Source organism: Branchiostoma floridae, chromosome 12 (assembly GCF_000003815.2).
Source record: "Branchiostoma floridae strain S238N-H82 chromosome 12, Bfl_VNyyK, whole genome shotgun sequence".
NCBI lineage: Eukaryota > Metazoa > Chordata > Leptocardii > Amphioxiformes > Branchiostomatidae > Branchiostoma > Branchiostoma floridae.
This window is the reverse complement of record NC_049990.1, coordinates 11,958,078-11,980,266: the sequence shown is the minus strand read 5'-3', so window position 1 is coordinate 11,980,266 and position 22,189 is coordinate 11,958,078. Positions and strand designations below refer to the sequence as shown.

The 22,189-nt window shown below is 39.3% G+C and overlaps 2 protein-coding genes across 2 annotated transcripts in view; one reads left to right on the top strand and one right to left on the bottom strand.

Moving 5' to 3' along the window:
* Positions 1 to 493, top strand: part of LOC118426986 (UDP-glucuronosyltransferase 2C1-like) — a 3,359-nt gene extending 2,866 nt beyond the window's left edge. Inside the window, exon 5 of the mRNA XM_035836621.1 lies at positions 11 to 493. Within this exon, the coding sequence (XP_035692514.1) occupies positions 11 to 157 (147 nt within the window). The 3' untranslated portion in view covers positions 158 to 493. The remainder of the gene's footprint in view (positions 1 to 10) is intronic.
* Positions 494 to 2,848: 2,355 nt separating this feature from the next.
* Positions 2,849 to 22,189, bottom strand: part of LOC118426985 (ferroptosis suppressor protein 1-like) — a 31,677-nt gene continuing 12,336 nt past the window's right edge. The window contains exons 3-11 of the mRNA XM_035836620.1: positions 8,878 to 9,174; positions 8,203 to 8,355; positions 7,402 to 7,517; positions 6,896 to 7,006; positions 5,910 to 6,034; positions 4,936 to 5,137; positions 4,446 to 4,595; positions 3,621 to 3,821; positions 2,849 to 3,006 (exon numbers count right to left, since the gene is read on the bottom strand). Of these exons, the coding sequence (XP_035692513.1) occupies positions 2,849 to 3,006; positions 3,621 to 3,821; positions 4,446 to 4,595; positions 4,936 to 5,137; positions 5,910 to 6,034; positions 6,896 to 7,006; positions 7,402 to 7,517; positions 8,203 to 8,355; positions 8,878 to 9,174 (1,513 nt within the window). The remainder of the gene's footprint in view (positions 3,007 to 3,620; positions 3,822 to 4,445; positions 4,596 to 4,935; positions 5,138 to 5,909; positions 6,035 to 6,895; positions 7,007 to 7,401; positions 7,518 to 8,202; positions 8,356 to 8,877; positions 9,175 to 22,189) is intronic.

Here is a 22,189-nt window from a genome sequence, read left to right as displayed (position 1 = left end):
TACCGTGGAGCTGCCGTGGTACCAGTACTACCTGCTGGATGTGGCTGTGTTCCTGTTGTCTGTCTGTACAGCTGTACTGGGGACCGTGTGGTACAGCTGTTCGTTCATGTATGGCGTCTGTTACAGTCAGAGTTCTGCCAAAATAAAGAGTCAATAGGCTACGACATCCTTCTTGGTAGCATGCCTGGAGAAATATAGGAGATACAGGAGGAACCAAGAGAATACAGGAGAAACCGGGAGAATACAGGAAAAAAACAAGAGAAGCCGGGAGAATAGAGGAGGAACCAAGAGAATACAGGAGAAACCGGGAGAATACAGGAGAAACCGGGAGAATGAAGTAGGACACAGGAGAAACTGGACCAAGAAGTCGCGTCTGTGTCGGTCACTTGCTGGCTACTGGAAATTGCTGTGGTCCCTAGGATGTGATATTGAGCTGTGGAGCATGTGGTCCCCTTTTCATGGTACTTGTTAAAATAGCTAGCGGAAGGAAGGATGGATGTAAATACTGTACATAATTTTTTTAATGTCTTCCCTGTCACGACCAGTGAAAGATTAGCTCATTTTTTCATTGCGTTTATTTGAGCTACATGGAAGCTGATTTGAGTTAATTCACTTTCTGTCGATAAGGGCTTTGTAGACATAGATCCGATAAAGAAACAAAGGTGAAACAGAGTAGTTTTAAGTACACAATTCAAGTAGGTTCACACCAAGCATGTTCCCAACATACATTCGAGCTATGAACCATAAGTACAAGAACATGAATAACGTGTATCTTGTGATGTTTATTAGATGACTAGCATGATAATACACATGATATATTCCAGGATATGTAATGTTATAAGTATATGAAAAACAAACAGAAACATTTGACGATAAAAGCTATATCTTCATACAAAACAACTTCATATAATTACAAACCATCGAAGAACATTTGTTTCATACTCATCTTTCATGCCACTAAAAAGATACTTAACTTTAACTTTGACTTGACTTTCACTTGACTGTAACAGAAATTATTGGCCTCCAGTGTATTTGTCTCTATACATTTAAAACAACTTTTTCATTAACATGGACGACGCAAAATAGATGTGTTGTATAGATGTGTTGTATAGAATTTCTTACAAAAACAGCAGAAGTATCCAACAAATACCATTGACAAAATGCTTCTCCCGAAAACACGGGAATGACACTTATAATTAGTGTGGACTTAACATGTTCATTTCTTTATCGTTGAATCTAATGCTATACTTAGTAATAGTTTCAATATGCCATATCGTCAATTCGGCCTGAATTTTCTTATGGTAAAGATATGAAATCTACATTACCTAAAACCCACAATAAAATGCTTGATAAAGTATACAGCAGTAATAAAGACATCGATACTACACACTACGTGCTTTCTACAGCGAATTTGTCTGTTTATTTTTTCATTAAGTGGTGAAAATGCATCTACCTACACGATAAAGTTATTCACTTAATATATAGTACTTTATGTAATCCTTTCATAAAGGATTCCATTCACGAAAATGTCATCACCGTTTTCCTTTAATATCTGATGGAGATTATCAACTTTTTTCAGTCACGATTAGAGTAGAAATGTTTTGTCCGAATAGAGTCCAGTCCTGAATAGAGTGAAGTGACATTTCTACGTATTCAAAACCTTATTAAATACGCCTTATGGATATCATAGAATCCAAGTATTTGTTATCTCATACCCCATTCTGAAGCATTCCGCTAGGGGGCGGTCTTGCTGCGATTTTCATTGATAAGAAATCTTTTCTAACTTTGTGTGCTTTGTTGTCTTAACAGTAATATTTCAATACTTTATGTGATATTCCAATTATAAATTCAATGGTTATACAAATTCAGTTAAGGTTGCAATGAGATACAGCTCGATCGCCGTCTTGTGGAATCGGGGCCCTAGTGATTTGAAAAAACGTGCTACGCATTTTTTATTTCATATGTGCTGATATCATGTATATTTCAAATATTTCATTTATACACGTGGCCTATTTACAAACTTGAGTTCTTGTTTAGTTGCTAACCTTACGATGTTTCAAGGATGTATTTTGAAAAGAAAATTTTTTATTATATATTTATAATCATCATCTTATTATCTATTTCCCATGATTACCTAGTTGTATAAACATATGGTTGAATTTAAAGTTTTTAGTTTGAGTTATTCGAATTATATAAACTGAACAAGAGGCAAAGCGACTAGAATTTGATTTTGCTTTATATTGCATTTTGGTTTCACAATACCTTTAAAATGCCCTTTGTTTGGATGACGCCATGAACATGAACTGTGAGCTTGATGTGTTGTTATTCCGACTCGTCATTAATTGGCGCAATATGAAAAGACATCCAATACATTATTACCAACATAACGTCAATAAGTCAAGAATACCGTCTTAATGTTTATAATGTGAATTCACCATAATGTACATTCTACACAACTTACCTGTTACATATCAAACAATGTTTACAGAATAGAACAAATCTTGAGTTGCCCTTTTTATCAGAAAGAAACTGTTATCCCTTTATATCCTATTTACTTTAAACTTCTTGAACATGGAAAAATGTATAAAGTATCAATAAGAACACTTCATGTTATGTCATGTACTGTCTTTTGATAAAAGGTTTTGGCTGCAGGAATTGATGTTGATCCTTTGTTTAGAAGGTATTTAGAGGAAGAAGAAGCAGGAATGTTATTTGCACAATGTTCATATATATAATTATCATATCCCTGGATGTTTCGTTGGTAATGTTTTATATAACGTTTATCAAGAGATATATTTTTAGACTTTGGACAACAATGTAGGTCTGGACACTTTGTTGTATTGTTGTCTCAGTGAGGCACTTCCTGTTTCATAACCTTTTTCCAAAAGCGGTGCACGAAGAGATCCTTGCTCTTGCGGTATTTGGTAAGAAAACTACCGAGGATGAGACCTTTGACTTGACTGACGCCAGCATTTGGACCCAGGGATATCTCCATCATTAGCTGACCTGTAGGGGCAGAAGGTGGTAGGTTAAACGTGTATATTGTTATAAAAGTATAATTGAAAAAAATTCAACCAACCCTCGAACATTGGACCATTATCTATGTCCTTTCCGAAAGAAGGGTGCAGCTCAAAACGAGATGTCCTACTATACTCAGGATTAAACTTGGGTCTTCCAGTTAGGCTCAGGTCCCAATTAGAAAAAAGGGGCCCTGTCGGACAGTTCACGGGCTATTTTTTTTGTTACTTTTGACCCCTAAGTGGCCCCGTGGAACACCTTGCGGCTCCCGAGATATTTAGGGGCTCGATCGGGCACGGGGTTGAATCTAAGTCGTACTTAAAATAAACCTGGGACCCGGTTACAAGTAGACGGGGTAACCCCGGTATTCGGCAGTCCACCGGAACAAATTTGTGACTACGGAGCCCGGACGGGGCTACATCCCTAACGGGCACCGGTGCAATTGGAACCTAAGCCTAACCAACTATCTGATACCAGGAGCTCAACTGTGAGGCGACTGCCACTTGAGCAATAGACATTTCCTATCTTATACGGCATACTACATTAATACATTACAGAGAAGAAAGACCAAGGATGTCTGACTTAAGAATGATGTTGCGTACCATGAGTATGCGGTTTCATCTCCTTGTTGTCCAATTTCCTGACGATGTTCTCCGCCAGAAGTTCCCCCTGTGCGGTGCTGTGCCTCGGCATCTTCACCTCGGCCACATCGTTACATTCCCCGATGGCATACACGTGCTCAAGGCCGTCCACTTCAAACAACTCGTTAACTTTCAGCCGACCTGAGTCATCTAGTTTGCCGCCTGGTGAATGTAAAATCCAGATTACATGTGTATGTAGCATCAAAAGGTCTAAGGTGGTGTGATATTAGCACATTACATTTGATGCAGCAGCACATAATGTATTTTTTTATCATACTTCAGGTGATGAATCTTTAATAAAGGTACGGCATTGGGGATGTGGTGACAAAACGGACCAGGTCTATGAAAAATGTACTTGCCGTGCGGTGTAAACAAGTATAGAGTAGCTATAATGCATGAACCAAACAAAGACGGATAGAAACTGTTATGTATATACTGGTATGGTAAAGGTGGTATCTCACTGCACCTGGGGTACCGGTGCGGCACTGCGGGGTTCGAAAGATTACTCAACGAATTTCAGAGATAAAGAACGAATTTTCTTACATTTTGTGCATTTTGTTGTCTCCTAAGTCATACTATTACGTATTACACAATATCTAGATTATAAAAAAATCGGCGAAAATAACGCCACAGTGACGCAGTGAACGAACCCCGCAGTGCCGCACGGTGCAAGTGCAGTGAGATATCACCTTATGGTACGTAATGTCACTGCTACACAGCAAAAAAAAATCAAACAGTTGCTTACTAATAGAAAGGTATATTAAGTGATTACTACATCCTTCTCACCTAAGTTGTTAGTGAATACTGCCGTGTTGGGTTTGACGCCCGTACACCGTATAACCAGGTCTGCACTGACTTCAGTCCCGGCGTCTGTTTTGACTGTTGTGGGCTTCGAGACATTTGTAGCAACTTCCTCAAGATTCTTTACTCTTTCATCTGTAAGAACATGTAAATGACTTATTAGTATCTTTCAAGGTATGCAATAGGTTATTATACTGAAAAGTTCACTACAAAAAGATCCCACAAAATTTTTTACTAAAAGTATGTTTAAAGAAGTCGAAACCAACTTGGACCTTTGTCTTTCTAAAACAAGTAGCTACATAATATTATTACAAATATCATCATCACAGGTTTTAAATTTTGCTGATCACAAAAACATATGTGGAAACACTAGTACACACACACACACACACACAAACACACGCACGCACCGAAAACAATGCCTATATTTTCATGGAGATAATTATAGGCAGAGAGTAAACTCTTGCTAACGTACCTAGAATAAACGTGACGCCATATCTAGCTAGTTTCTCGTGTAGCTTTGTGCGCATGCCCGGTAGAACGTCGTCGTTGATGAGATGCTGGTGAGCGTGGATCAGTGTGACGTTCTTATTTTTGTGGGCGGACAGAATTTCTCCCGTAAGTTCTATTCCCGCTACTCCTCCGCCAACTATCACTATTTTGTCAGCAGTCTCAATCTAGAAAAAAAAGTGGGAAAACTGTCGCGTCATAACTGACTCTAAATTAAGCATATACCACTCGATTCTATGTCCTCTTTATGTTTTCTTTACATATTACTGTATAGTTTACGACTGTACCCTATCCCGCTAGCAAATAAATTGCTTGCGGTAAGCCAGACTATGAAATCTGATGTCAATTTCAATGAAGTTGTATTACTATTAAGAACCATTTTCTGAATACTTGTCCTTATAACATAGATTAAAAATTTAGATATCATCAATATAATAGACAATGAATGACTAATTATGTTAATGCAAAACTATTATAAAGCATGGCTTATTCTTCATTTCCGAATACAGTGAGTTTCACAGCTGAACTGTAAAAAAGCCTTCGGAGTCAACACTAATCACAGTCTATGAAGAAAGCACTCAGGCTATACCAAATAATACCTTATATGATCATACTCTCATGTAGGACCCACTGCTTAATTATGCCAAGTAACGGCTCTGGCGTATCGGTGTGCGATCCGTCCTTCCAACTACTTTAGCGCAGGCACGCCTTCAACCAATCTGATATTCTCTCTCCTATGATTGGATGGGAAGTTACCAGCCAATCATGTTGCCTCTTGACCGTAGGCGACGATGTGACTGGCTGGTGGCGAGTGGCTTAAAAAACGCGAGAAGGACGAATCACAGGCCGGTACGCCAGAGAACTGTAGCTAATATAATTATGCAAGCGGCGGGCCTGACATGTGATGGTGATAGACACTGTGGAGGTCTGTAATCGTACCTGTTCCGCCAGATTGTTGTACCTGCTGATGGCCTCATCAGTCGTGATGGTGTCATCGACTCGTCCAGGAAACGGACCCGTACATCCGGTAGCGATAACCAGATGGGTGTAACTTATGGTCTCTCCTAACGGCGGATAAACAAGAATGATTTCAGAATGATCCCGCTGTCTCATAGCTTCAAATATTGCAGAAAATGGTTTTGAGGGGAGTTCTCAAGAACAATGTTATCCGTACATAACCGTTCGCCATGTTGATTTGATTAAATATGAATGACATCCTCTGGGAATCCAAAAATCAATGCGAGCTTGCGAATAAAAAGAAACGTTTGACAAAGAAGCTGACTTCATTATGAAATCAAAGTGGTCAGGAAGGTTGAACAAATGACTGGACGCACAGAATATAGCATCATCTTCTTTGGCCTTGTAATGTTCTATGACATTAGTATACGTTTTTCCGGTATATATCTTTGCGATCCACCGCATATGTTAGCTTATTTTGATTTTGGACAATTTAGAGTAGGGTTGAAAACTTTTTATCTTATTTTGGAAACGGCCGAAAATTGATGCGCGCAAGGATGTTATCCATATTATAAAATCATGGCCTATACAAGAATTGAATATAATGTATGGGCTAGGTTAGACGTGTGGCTGGCTGCACAAAAGCAACCTGATGATGATAATTGACATCTGCTGTTAGACGCCAACCACTTTAAATAATAGATGATATCATCTATTTATATAGATTATTCTATCCCATTGGGTCCGCATTATATGGACATACTAAAATACGTTACGTGTTACTTTTTGCATCATAAATTGGTATTCATGTTCAGTTCTTTGTTGGTTTTCTAACATAAGTTTTCCCATCATGTCAAAGCTTAGAGTCAATATGTGCAACATCATAATAGATGTCTAATTGAAATTCATGTTGAACAAAGTATATTTGAATCATGATAAGGCGCAGATAACGTCATGCTAGTTGTTACCTGTTTCCAGGATGATAGTCCTGTCAGACGTGTTCACGTCCTTCACACGGCCTTGTTTAAACCGCTTCCCGAACGTAGCGTCATACGGAATGAAGGTCTTCTTGGCAAAATCTGGAATATGAAGTATAAGCGTTATAATATCATTCAACATCGGTGATAGAGATAGCCAAATATCATCATCCACAACATGTATTCTAACTTCTTCTCAGAGATCAAGCGCCTCGTTTTTCAAGATAACGTCATTCTGCTGCTTGGTGATTCAATTAATTTTCATCTCAATGAGCTATCTAGAATGCAGGTCGATGAAGGTTTGACATAATCAAGGCAATCGGATACTGTATAGAATCTACCAAAGTTACTCATGCAAGTGAGTAAATATATAAGGCGCACAAAACGTATCCAGTTGTTTGAGTAGCTTTTCATAGAGTCTCTCGGATGCATAAATTGCCTTTTATATCATGCTATAGCAGAGAAAGGCAACGGCGGGTGCAGAGATGCACAATTACCTGTTCTAACGGCAGACCTCAGTGCGCCGATGTGGTGGTGAAAGCATTCCTTTGGGTCGATTAGAGTAAAGTTGATTTTGCCTTGTAATTTCCGTGCGATCGCTATACCTGCGTACCTTTAGAGCAGGAAGGAAAGAAAGTTAGTGGTCTATAAACATGTAGATTGAAAGTACATCACTGATATTGATTTTTGGCTTTATCGTAGTTGTACGTGTTAAGAAACATGATATTTTCTCAAAGTTACCGATCTACGATATTATTACAAAGCCACAGCAAGTAGATTTTATATAAATGACATCAGCGCGCCCATTAAATTTCTCCTGATTTTGAAAAAGAAATATAGGACATTTTCCCCTCCGGAGTTAGTCAACACGACGAGAAAATACCAAAAGGGGAAAATATGTCATGAGGTAACCTTCAGTGTACTTGTAGAACTAATGAGGTAGCCATGACTGTATACGTAGTTTTAGGGGTGAAACTTCTTTGGTAGCTGTAAAAGTGACACCTGTCTGGAAGCCTTGAGTGTATAGTTTCCAATTTTGCAAATGATACTAGTCTTCTAAACAAGTGTCACTTTGTGCACTTCTTGAATACAGAAATAAAGCACTTGTTGGCTAATGGTGATCCTTTGTCACTACAATTGTACCTCCAAACGTATGGTGTCTATTGTGAAAATTATGGCACCTTTTTTATCCATCTTGTTTTCTTCGCCCTCTAACATTGAATTTGGAGTCTGTTGATGATGTCATGTACAAAATCTACTAGCTGTGGCCTAAATATTAAAATATAGCTTTGGCCTACCCTCCACCGACTATGACAACGTGGGCGTTAGCCTGCTCCTCCGACCCGTTACTCTTCGCGTGACTCTTCTTGGGTGAAGACTTTGGCGAGGCGCCTGGAGAGACCTTTGGTGAGGCGTCTCGACTGTGGTTACTTCCCTTGTGGTGTGCACTACTGTGTGTGCGAACATTAAAATAGAAACATTCAGATACTCGAAGTTAGATCTTCAACATGTTCAAGTACTGTACAAGTCTGAGAGTAATTCTTTGATGCCTAAATGTGGTCTCTCACTGCACGTGGGGCACCGATGTGGCACTGCGGGGTTCATTCACTGCAGCACTGTTATGTTATTTTCGCTAACTTTTTCATAGTTAAGATATTTCGTAATACGTTAAAGTATGACTTAGAAGACAACATATTATACAAAAAAAAAGTAAGAAAATTTGTTCTTTTTCTCTGACAGTCGTTGTGTAACCTTTCGAACTCCTCAGTGCCGCAAAAGTGCCCCAAGTATAGTGAGATACCACTTTAAATCTACTGACAACTTTGCAGGCAGATGAGTATAGCGCGTACGAACAATCAAGCTTAAGCTACAATACAACACAACACCATGCAGCCATTGAAGCCCAAAAGCGGCGATTCCATGCAGTGGTAGCAAACAGCATGCTTTTGGAATGACAGGATGCTTTGAGATACCCATTCTTGCCGAAGACAAAGGTCAGATCAGTGATGGTTCTGTCATGTTGCTCGACAGGGCTGCCGGCCGGAGAATGAGACTGCGACGGCGTGAGCAGATTGTTTGTGTGCGAACTCGGCAGGCTGGGGAGGGACGCACTGCCCACGGGGTTGGGCGACGAACCACGTCTGGGCCGGGGATGTTTGGGACTGATTCTCGGCGATGGGTGCGAGCCGCGCCGAGGACTGACGGGGAAATGACTCGTTGGACTTGTCGATGGGCTCCCCTTAGGACTTGTCGCAGGAGAAGGTGTCCGGCTTTGCGAATGAAACATGCAAGACAGATGTATGACAGAAAGGGCAGTACCATAGCCTTTGACTATCTGACTAATCTGACTATCTATGACCAAGAATCGGTTGATCGTTTGAGGAGGTATCATGAAGTGTTATTATTTTGTTTCATGCTCTATTCTAATATATAATTGAACCTTCTAGATCAAACATGCAGCTCTCTTACTCTTGCTTGTTTAAGTCGATTTATTAAAGGCTACCTCTCATGTCAGCATCAGAAATTGTGGCATTTTTATATGGCCGAAGATATTCTCCCATCCTTACAGATTATAAAGTGAAACCACGGAAGATCAGGTGCACTAGCTAGCGAAGAGGAATTGCTTTGAAATTCTGTAATTAGTTAACATGTACTGCTACTATAGTATTAGACCTGATAGTCTTTAAAGTACATGAGAAGTGCAAGACGTGTTTAACTTTCCCACACGACGCGTCCCCTGTGCATATAAAGCAAAACACTTCCTTAATCTATTAAAATGTCGCTAATCCAAGCCTGGTATTAGGTGATCCATTTATATATCAATAAATTAATGGTGTACTACGGGGGTTGAATAAGTCAAGCACTACACTATACGCACCCACCAAAATATCGGTGATATTACCATCATGGTAAATGTCAGTAAATGGCATTGACCTATTGTGACATGGTACATGTACTGACTTTCTACAATGTTCTTCCTCCATAGCGTGCCAGCAGACTATATTTATTCAAACAGACAGTTGAATTCCCTAGTTCTATACGTTCACGTTCGTCAAGCAAACAGCCATTTTACATTCAAAGAGGAGTTGTTATCTGAAACCACACACACACTTAGTTGAACGAATTCTTAATGTTCAATTTAGATCAAAACTCTTCGTGATAGCCTGAGTGCCGATAGTGGAAGATGAGCCAAATATGATCCATGATCTCTATTCTATGTGATTGGTTGGTTTGACCCATGGACGACACAAATGCTCAAAACCCCGCCAAACACCCGCTCTCGTCTGCCCTTCAGTCGGCGTTTTAATCTTGATAGATGGTGACAACAAGTGTCTTGGGTTCAGACAAATTAACCTACGTGAATGCAGCTGCGGTTATCTTGATTTCTTGACACCCATTGCGATTCGTCAAAATGTCGAGCCGGCTTGGTATACTGCCTATCAAACAACTATTACTGATAACATTGTCCCAGATAAGCGGATCACATGCCAATCAAATCGTATTGTTCCAAAATCGAGTGTGACGAATCATTCATACAATGCCGATAGATTGCCCAAAGCGCTAGCGTACGGGTTTGTTGTTAGTATGCAGCATTGGCGCTAACAGCCGACTTGAAACTATATCTAGAAGTATAGATAGTGCATTGAAAACACTAGAAAGATCATATTTCTTGGGCAAAAAAATGTAGTAAACGGTCAAGTAAGTATTGCAAAATTCACGGCTTTTGCTAATATTGCTAAAAAATGCTGCAACAATGAGTGAAACTGTTGATATCTGATACAATCGGTAGATCTAAGTGCTGCAGCAATAGCATAGATGGTAAGCGTTGAATCCGCATGTACTCCAATAAGGTCGCTGCAGCGACCTACAGGCAAAGCATTGACAGTATCAGGTAAAAAATCTCTGTACAAAAGCAGGATGATACTCCGTAGCGTCTTTCTACTCACGACACGTATCGGAGTCCTGGAGGCCTGCGCCTCGGCACGGGTGACCACTGCCCCCGGCCCCTGCCCGGGCCCCGGCCGTGCGCCCACGACGGGAGCTGACTCCGGCCCCTCCCAAAACCATTGTACGGACTAGATAGATAGGAATACGCCATAATCTGTCTATTTCTAAGACAAATGATAGTATCTCTAGCTCGGGTACAATCTATGTCAGGAAACCACTGGGGATCATTGTGAGAGGAAAAAAGCCGGAGAATCATCAAATTAGATTATCTAAAGTGAACGAAGCGTGGCTATTTTGTAATGTAGAGAGCTGCAGTGTATAACAGCATTAGCTTTGCACTAGAAATGTCAATTATCTGCATTATAAAATGTTAGGTCAAGAACTTATACTCAGACGTACGTAAGTACTAATGTTTCATCTCATTCTTATTGACTTTGTACGCTCTCTACGCTCCTAATTGATATGCTTATTAGTATATACTTTATTAATAAAACAGTAATGACCATCAATTATTAAGGTATCACTGGATTTCAACTGAAACGGTAACAATTGGCAAACCTTTGATTCAATCATTGAAATTGCATTGCCAAATTGCAAATGGATATGTTTCGCAAAAACAAACGACTTTCTAGAGAAGTTTGTCCAATTGCATAGAGAAGAAGAGCCATCTACCACTAATATGATGACCACAGCATGCCAGTACGCGAAATACGAAAACTCGTTTTTGCTGCCGTACATTGGAAAGCCGCTAGGGGATCCATTATTGAATTTGGCCTCCATTTTCCTGACCCCTAGTCACCTCCCAAATATCATGATAAGGATACATCCTCAGCTTTTCGAGTTATGCAGTCCACTAACACACACAGACACACACACACAGACACACACAGACACACACAAGCACACACAGACACAGAAACACACACACAGACACACACAAATAAACAAATGATATTGACAGCATGGTATCAAACATGCTGTCGATACCTTCATGTACAAATATCGTCTTAGCAAATGTAAGTATAACGAAATGATGGACTAGATATTTGAATGCAATAACAATAAGGGTCCCTCTCTTTTATAAAACTTTTTACCCTTCATATCTAACATTAACCCAGTAGGGACTAAAAGAATGATCTCTACGGGATCACGTATTTAATTACAAGCCTCAGCTGCTTCATTTAACACAAAATTTCAGAATAATAAAACTTAAAGGTACAATGAATAATATTTTGCACGACGTAGCTATGGCAATGTTATAAATGGACAAGATAGCACTATCATACCAGTAGTCATTAAGTCAACAGAGATATGTCTTAAATACACGATAGAGAAAATAAGAAAGTATTTTCAACAAAACCTCGAAGTTTTCCCTACTCCGTCAAACAAAAGTCAATGTAGAGTTTCTCGTAACTCTTGCTTAAATGTAGTTCATCGATTATGCAAATCACGTTTTATTGATATTTCGTGAGTACATAGATCATTGCCTATCATTCTACGGTGAACGTGACGAGCATACATGACAGCCAAAACACAGACAAAATCAATATCTCCCTTAAAATTAGTATCCTCTTCCATGACCTGGAATGTCATGTCTAATCAACCACTAGTTCTATCAACTCTAACCTATATTTTCTCTATACCTGTCACTCCTGCAAGTCAGACCTTTGCGGTCATCTTCTCACTTACCAGCTGTAACTCAAATACATCTAATCAACGACTAGTTCTGCCAACTCTGACCTATATTTCCTCTATACCTGTCACTCCTGCAAGTCATCTTCCCACTTACCAGCTGTAATTCAAATACATCTAATCAACGACTAGTTCTACCAACTCTGACCTATATTTCCTTTATACCTGCCACTCCTGCAAGTCATCTTCCCACTTACCAGCTGTAACTCAAATACATCTAATCAATGAATAGTTCTACCAACTCTAACCTATATTTCCTTTATACCTGTCACTCCTGCAAGTCAGACCTTCCCAATTGCCAGCTGTAACTCAAATACATGAAGTCATCGGACTGTGACAGAGGTTTTGAAACGACGCAACAGCTTTGTGTAGTTATGAAAACCAATCCCAGTACAAATATGTTTTAGGTGTGACGTAACTCTGATATGAGTAATTTAACGACCCACTAAGGTATAGGTAAATTGCTTTCACTCATTTCAGGCACATATGGTTCGACAGCAATTATGATTTTTTTGGTTTTGGTTGAGTCACCTGAATGGCTCCAACTGCCAAGATATGTTCCAATAGATTTCTGATACAAGATACACATGACGGGTGGATAACTCTACTTTTCTTGGTAACACTCCAGCTGATGATCTATCTATCTATCTAGTTATCTATCTATATATATATATATAGATATATATATATAGCTAGCTATCTATCTAGATCTTCCTTATATCTATCTACCTATCTAATATCTATTTAGTTTACTATCTATCTATCTATAGTATCTAGATATATCTATCTATCTACCTATCCATCTATCTAGTTATCTGTCTAGTTTTCTACCTATCTATCCATCTATCTGACTATCTATCTATGATATCTATCTATCTAACTATACATACATGCATACGTGGGTGAAGTATAGACATCCAGGTAATGCATTATGTTACCGGTAACTGTTATGCAATTGCTTGAGTAACTGTACATGTTACCTTGTACATTCATTTATAGTTACTAATCCATCATATACGTGGGTGAAGTATAGACTTACGTAAGGTAATGGATTACGTACGGTAACCGTTAGGAGGGCGATTTTCCAAAGTCTACCCACTTGCTGTATTAACTGTTACCTTGCACATTTATTTACAGTTAACTAGTTATTAATCCATCTATCCATCTTTATACATGATGTATTACAAGCATAATAGTAACCAGAAATTTAAGAGCTATTTTAAAGATAAGGCAAATTATCTTTGAGGGCAATTTCGTGATGGAAAATAATATATAATTCGATAATAATTGCTGCTGTAGCTATCACAGTAACTGCTAATTGTATATCAAAAGCTTTTACCGCAATGTATACCCACATAATCATGCAAAGAGTTGAGTCAATTTTCTTGCTTTTAATCATGCGTAAATGTGCTATTTCCGAAATACATTCTGCCCGCCTTCGCTACCCACCATTTAAGTTTCTTTCTTGAAGTCATGAATTATCGGAACGAATTCTATACATGTACTGCAATAACTTGGCAAACACAATGCAAAGGTTTTGATTTCCATATCCAGGCTACCACAGCTCAAGCTATGCAAACATCTTATGTATATACCCTCTAGTGATCACACAGACATAGCTGGCAAAACATTACAGTGTATGTGTATGTGTAGAAACCTTAAGCTTCCCAGAGGATGTGTTCTTACAACAGCTTCAAAGGTTGAACAAAACCTTTGCTCTTAGTGGCCTCTTTGATTCGCTGATATGCACGTAGTTGTTGTTGTTGGGGGAGGGGGGGGGGCAACTGGGACCATCTTACTTGTATAAGAGATCATCAATGCCTAAATATTGTACAGAAGAGTGCATTAAGTCAATCTCCAAGGAGATCTACCGGTGGCAAGGTAGTATCCAAAGGGCCCAAACAGTATCGAACTGGCCATCGGGGTACTGTTGGGGCCATGACTACTTGGATACTGTTTTTGCCACTTGTAGATCTGTTTGGAGACCAGCAGAAGTAGTTTGAATGACTCTAATGTGTTTGCCAAACCAATTTTGAATTGCTACAAGAGTTAAGAGTATACTGTAAGAATATTATATTGAATGTGAATTAAGCCTAGAGATACTCAATTTTTGTTCATGACAAACAATTTCAGCAACTACTGACAACATGCAGTCTTCATTTGTTTTGACCTAATCCCGAACCGAAACAAAAAAATTCTACTACAAAGAGCTTACATTTCGTAAAGACATTTTCCGTCCAAGAAATATCTCCAAGATGAAAGTATCCAAATAGTGCTTTACATCAAATGCAGAACGATTACCATAAAATGATGCCCTATCATACAATATGTATTGTTTTAACCTGTTTTGGTTTTGTAGGTCCATGTCAAACACAAAACTCTGCGGTCCAAAACCCATTTCCAGGGAAATAGCAACCTGTTGCATCTTCCTCGGACAATGTCCTACAATTGAAAGAAGCTACCTGTTATACATTATTTACCCGTCCATCTATCTGGGCTGCCTAAGCTAATATCGCAGACCACGGATCATACAATGATAGTAATGCCCACCGTTGGTGATCCATCAAACGGCTAGCTCTGACGTCTGACACGTACGTGGAGAGACTTAAAAGTTTCTTCACGGATCAGCTTTCAAAGACTGGCCGCGATCTAAAAGCGCGTTCTTTCAACATTAGTCATGGTAAAAACCTGAACGCTTTCAATTTTGTAGGCGCGATGTCCCGTTAACGACACTCGGCGGGGATGCATGGTTTTCCCAACGAGCGAAAGGATCTGCATAGAGGAAATGGTGTCCATCGTTAATTGCAATTTGAATGGCCGCTGTCCCCGGAGAATGGGTTGATCCATGACGCGTGGGCAGGATAGTTTCCTGACCCATTTTGACGTGTCCGTGTGCAGCATATACAATGTTAATACACGCACAATCAGGTGTCATATAATAGGGGATGTCCAGATTCCAATGCATGACTCTATTGTAGTTAGCATATTTATGTTGTTTTGTATCAATTCATGATGCAGAGACGAAGTAGAATTGTGTAATGCTAATTTTAACACAAAATATTTGTCTTCAAACTAATCTCAACACAAAATATTTGTCTTCAAACTGATCTCAACATAAAATATTCGTCTTCATACACTTTAACATTACATACAACCTTCTACACTGGTATTTTTTCCCAAAAGTAGGCTAAAGCTATAATATGTTATTGAATACGTAACCATTTATGACATATTGATGGTAAACTTTTTTTACTATGTTATAAACGTTAGGGGACACTTATCTTTGCCCTATGCATTTATGGTTGTAACTTTTTGCTAGATATGAAAAAGTAATAGAGACCGTAAAATTCAGTACTTTATCTATGTTCATATCAATTTCTAAGGAGTTACGATCAAACGTAGAGTCATTCTTTAGCATTACGAGTGAAACAGAAATAAGATTTCCTCACCCCTATGTATTGTAAAACTCTTCTTTATCTGCTGAATTATTCACAACAAAGCCCAGGCTTAAGGCGGAAGACTACTAAAGCCGGCCAGTGGGGTCATCAAGCCTGGCTGTAACGTATGGTGGATTACTGCCTTCATAATGACGGTATTACCTCTTAACATCCTATTATCAGCGTGGATGCGTGCGTGTTGTCAATATCTGGTGCTTCTGTCTTATTTCACACACTGGCCATCCTGAAAACCTCATTTATCTTCATTTCAGACCCACACAATGAAACTATTTATCTCTTATAACTCATATTTTTGAAGCAATCTTCTTTTTTTGTTATATGCACATTAAGGCATTGATCTGATACTAATGGCAGCATGTAAATATGCAATGATTACTATAATTCCTTATTACTTCAGAAAGCCCGTTAGGGGAAAGTCATGACAAACAACGTAAAAGCCTATGAATAGGGAGTAAATTGAGGTGAATTAAATGATGGCTGGTATCTTCGGGGGATATGAGTACTTTGACATTGAATAATTTATATCCAAAGGTCTGGGAATGGGCAAACTGTTGAAGCAGTCGGAAACAAGATGGCAAACTGCTGTTCATTAGGAATATGACCTTGACACAACCATCACTGACCTTTAGTAGAATTAGATGATAACAGCATGGTACGATTACGCTTTGCATGAAGCAGAGCTCCGACGTGATTTCACAAAACAGTCGCCTGCGATCTCCGCTACTTACTGTTTACGTCTCCTGGAATGGAATGGAGGCCTCCTGCTCATCATGAACGGTCTGCCCCTCCCACGGTGGTAGTATCCCCTTCCCGGAAAAGTGTACCCCCCTCGGAAAGACCACGGGCCATTGTCGTATATTGTCGATGCTCCCGACAGATAAGCATACGCCATGTTGTCAGTGAGTCAGCGCGAGGAAAAGACTACTACCTTACGGAGGGGTGCAACAGTACATCATCCACCGTACGGTCCACAACATCCAGTACGGCAAGCCTGGTGGCGCAGATGGAGACCGCTGATGGTACACACACGCCGCGAGGAGTCATTAGAAGCCTTTCACAGATAAAAGGAAGCAGGAACTGTCACCCCGATAAATAAAGTGAAACGCCCCACCGCTTGAAAAACAACCGTAGCTTCCAGGGGGATTAAATCTCTTTGTAGCAAAATCGTCCATTAAGGATAGACGGGGGCTACATTATGAAGATAAGGATTGTTGTATTCCCAATTGAGACACCATAATAAATACATTACGACTGCTCTAGTCTCGCCAGGAAAGCCTTTGGAGCCGTAGAATAATCAAAAGCTACCCAACGGTAAGGCTATATGTTCTTCACGGGCATTTCAAAGTAGCGGACCAGAAAATGATGGTGCTCTGCTCCTGTACCAATCTAAAGCTGTAGCCGGTCCAGACGGGGTTTTAATCCTTGAATAAAGATGCACGAAGAAGACAAGGCTGCACTTCGTGATCAGAATAATAAGTATCCATGGTATCCTACATCCTTCAGATGCAAGTTACGTGCAAACTTAAGAATGAACCCAATACTGTTGGTCTTCCATCACGTACTTGATTTCCTCGGAGTAACATTGAGTTTCCTGAAATCTCCTGTGAAAAATGTGTCTGTAACAAGACTTGGCAGGAACATTGTTAGGGTAATCACCTACCTGATCATTGATTATTGGATAACGTAACGAAGCTTAAGAGATTCGCAGGAAATTCTCATTGGTTAAGGCGTAATCCTACGTAACGGCTTACAAATTACAGTGATGCATAACTTACATGTAACTCCAATGGGAGCCATTGCCAAGGCCGAAAAATCATTACTCCGGTATCCTCTAGGGTAGAATGATATTGCAGCTACTTTGACACATGTGGCAGTGACAATGGCAGGTCATAAATTTTGATAATCCTTTTAAAGAGGCAGTTGAGATTATACAGTACCGTGGAGATATCATCTGGTATCACGCGGCAAACGTCAAATCTATTAGGTAAATGTAATATGACTGTAACATTAGTTTATAAGTACATTTTGAGCCACCACAATTGCGTAATGATATATCCTGGTTTTGTAATTGATTTTTTTCCGTGAAATTATCTTTTAGATACCTTGTATTTGTGGATACTATCAAAAAGTAGCCAGTTAAGCAAAACAACCAAACGAGTATACATTGACCTCGACCAGAAAACTTGCAGAAAAGAATTGTACCGTTTAGGTGGTTGCAGTTCGGGCACCGGTGCGGCACTGCGGGGTTCGAAAGACTACTCAGCGAATTTCAGAGATAAAGAATGAATAATCTTACGTTTTGTGTATTTTGTTGATTTCTAAGTACCACTTTTACGTATTACGTAATATTTAAATTACAAAAATATCGGCTAAAGTAACGCATTGCTGCAGTGAACGAACACCGCAGTGCCGCACCGGTCCCCTAAGTACCACCTTTAGAGTATGACCTGGATATAAAAGATTTCAGTACGACAGAAGACATTACGATATGTGCATTATGATTCTGACAAATGCCTCAGTCTAGGCGTCTTATGCAGAGTATCAGACTCCATAATCGGATTTCAAAGCAACATGCTGACGCCATTATGAAGAGTATTCTATCATGAAGGAAGCGATCTCGCTGAAATTGAATTTACGGTGAAGAGCTGTCTCTACGTGGTCTCCTGAATACATTGATTATATCACCAAGATCTGCAATCCATGAAGTATATACAAGAAAACCCCAACGTATTCCAGAAACGTTTTCATTCCGTAGGAAGTCAAATGTCGACGTCTCTCTGTCTAATGGTTCACGGTCTTTCATTTACATTTTAACTGACGGCCTTTTTCCAAGAAAAGACGTCCATTGGCGACTGTTAGTGATTACCCTCTATGTCTAGGTCTATTGAACAGGAATATCCTGTCGCATTGAGTTCCGAGAATAGGCATTAGATAGGTAAATCATTGACATTTTGCTTTTTGTATGTTACCGCAGCTATGATGTAGTGGTTAGAGTACAAAATTCGTAACACACTAGTACTGCTTTCAAAACTCAGCACACAGTCATGTAGAGACAGTCATTACATAGGTAATCACAGAATGACAAATTACACATTACTAGTTTGTAGTTAGAGTGAATGTTTGGTGAATGTCTGATTTTGAAAGTACGTAGTTGCTCTCTATTTAAATACAGCTCATTGGGTTTCAAAATACAAATGAATCAAAGGTGATTTTCGGAAAGGTCTTATTATAGGAATATTAAAGTAAGACAGAGTGTTCTTAACTTGGATAAGACGCTGCGGGATTGTTTCAATCAGAATGTTAATCCCGGATAGAGATTAGTGTTAAGTTTGATCTGCTCAGCTGATCACAACAGATTAAAAGATTTACTAAATTAAGAAACTGTTTTTGATCCTTCCTATTCATAGACTTCATTATTTGAGAAACAAAGTTTGTGTTAGATTTGTAAAAGTATTGGTTCATTCGTTCATGTCCGTTTTGGTACCATCTGTTACTGGAAACAAGACTTCAAACCCGTCAAAGTTAGGCGCAAGTCGGACGCACCGCTGCATATATCGGCGAAAAATTAACAAATTTCTGCCATATGGTATTCGTCACAGACAGAGTTTCAAAGTAATTATTTCAGTTTTGAAGTCTAATGAAGTTGCTACCGTGAGGGTGAATTAATATAAGTTATTGTTTTCTGTTGAATTACAAATCAAAGGCGGGAAAGATTTAAAAAAAACGCAATGGTAACTATGATCCCGGCTGAGTCAACCAAAGATGTTGAAAATGATGCATACTGCTTTAGCACTCAGCATTTGGGAAACATTATGGTTGAACACAAACCACAATCAGTAGAAGCCACACCTCCCCCCCCCCCCCCCGTGCTTTTTCTTTATGATAAAGTTGTGTAGCCCAAGGGCTTTTGAAATGCAGATAGCTAGGCGTCGCCCTATGCTCTATCTGGTGACGAAAGGGACTAGATTAAGTTTAACTTTTACATGAAAGGCTATTTCTCCTCTGTAATTTTTGTATTTTTCATACATCCTCATTCCTCAATATACATCCTCCATAGAAGTATTTCTAAATCTCCTCTGGAAACTATTTTATGCTTCATCTTTTTTGTCTTTATACCTTTATTTTTGTATCGACCTACTACTATAGTTGATTAAATCAAGCTTACTTTTAGTGTCGCATCATGCAACGTATAAAGTTTCCTTTCTTCGGCAAACGATCTCTTAGTATTAACATTAAAGCGCACGCGCGCGCGTTTGCGTGTGTGTTTGTGTGTGTGTCTGTCTGTCTGCCTGTCTGTGTCTCTGTGCGTGCCTGTGTGTCTGTCTGTGTGTCTGTGTGCGTATGGTGTTAACGTTAATGGGTGTGTATGGGGTGTTTTACACTACTCCATCAGCTGCTGAACAAGTGTATATTGCAAGCAATCTACAATTACATTGCTCAGGGCAATCAAAGTTTCTCCTTCGCTTGATAACTACTAGTCTACCCAATGTCGATACAACACAACCTTGTTTGTACATGGTATTGAACTCTTCACGATGCTGATTGAACTCTAAAAGGTAATCTACCCCAAGGTCACAAGGGTAAAGTTATCGTGGCAGGCGAGGTGGTGAGATATCCAATCTTTGATGGCAATTTCATCCAAGATGTACCGCAATTATCGCATGCAGAGGACAGAAATATCCAATTTAGGGGATAAGTGTTCCGCCGCTAGATCTGAGAACGAGAGTATTCATTCGGAAAATTGTCCCAGAAATTGGGAGTCACTCATGCTGAGAGCTCTATCCCTATCAAATGTGCTGAAGGAAACCCTTGAGTTTACATAAATGTTACTGTATAATAACTGTTGTCTAGATCTCCACATTTCTAGGTTGCCGAACCCGCCGGCAAGTGCCTGTTTACCTGCTCATCTGAGATTTTCACTCAGAACAGTTTCAACTACCCATAGGTTTTGATGTTATATAAGAAAACTAAAACAATCGCAATCTTCTTATTTGAATCTTTGCGTGCATGAGATGACTTTACTCTTATTTCGAGACTGCGCATACTATTTGCCTTCTGGCATGATTTTGCAAATAAACGCTCATGATAAGCTCTAGGCAATTATATAGCTCTTTTCATTTCGTACAATGATACTAGTATCTTGTATCTAAACACATCCGAATCGAATTTTCTTGGAGATGCTCTACTTCACAATGATGGGTCTACACGGAAGATAAGATAAAAGGGTTGATAAGAACCGTGGGTTCCTAACAAAGTAATTGGAACCATTAAGCTATGAGTGCTGGGTGATTGGTTTGGTGACCAAGCATGGACAATCGTATTCAAGGCCACTGGTTTCAATTTCGTGCATTAATAGCTGGCAATGGGAGCATGTCCATAGACGAATAAAATACATAATCATATCTGATATCCGTGAAATAGATCTAGTATGTTTTCTTTTCCAACTTATTGTCCGTATTTGTTGGGTTAGTATGTTTCTGGTTTGTCTTACCATGTATTGTGAAGTAACAAAGCAAATATCAAATTCATCATTATTCATCAGCCTATCATATGACGATAATGATCACCTCTTGTGAGCTTTATTACTTAGCATAAATAATTGGATGTTATGAATTCTTTGCTTATGACTTCTTGCCAATGACTTAAACTGGTTTTGTTAATTCATATTTGTAGTTTACCACAATTAGATACGTATTGAACCATATATGTACATGGATTGTGCCTGGCCACACCTTTTGGTGAATGTTAACGTTGAAACATAATGTCAAGACTAGTATAAAAGGCTATCGTGTGGATCATTGCGACTTAATATCATAGAGTACATGTACACCCACACCATGGCTAACGTGTCAAGCAAGCTCAACTGTGATATTTCAAAAGACCATTACCATAATACTTTGGGCGCTAAGGCTAATGCATGGGCAGGCGCAGCTACCTAATCCAATGGCAGTTTACACTCACGTGACTATGACGTAGGTATCGCCGCCATGATGGATGGTTAAATGCAGAAGTTGCCAGGCAGATTTCGTGTCTGTAACTTCTTTCACATGAAAATATTATTACATTGCGATAATGTAAACCAATTTCTAGGTCCAACCAATCAGCATGGCAGCCGTGACGTCCCGTTTGAATAGCCTATAGAAAGCATTTGATGCTAAATGTGAAGTCTAAGACAATATATACCCTC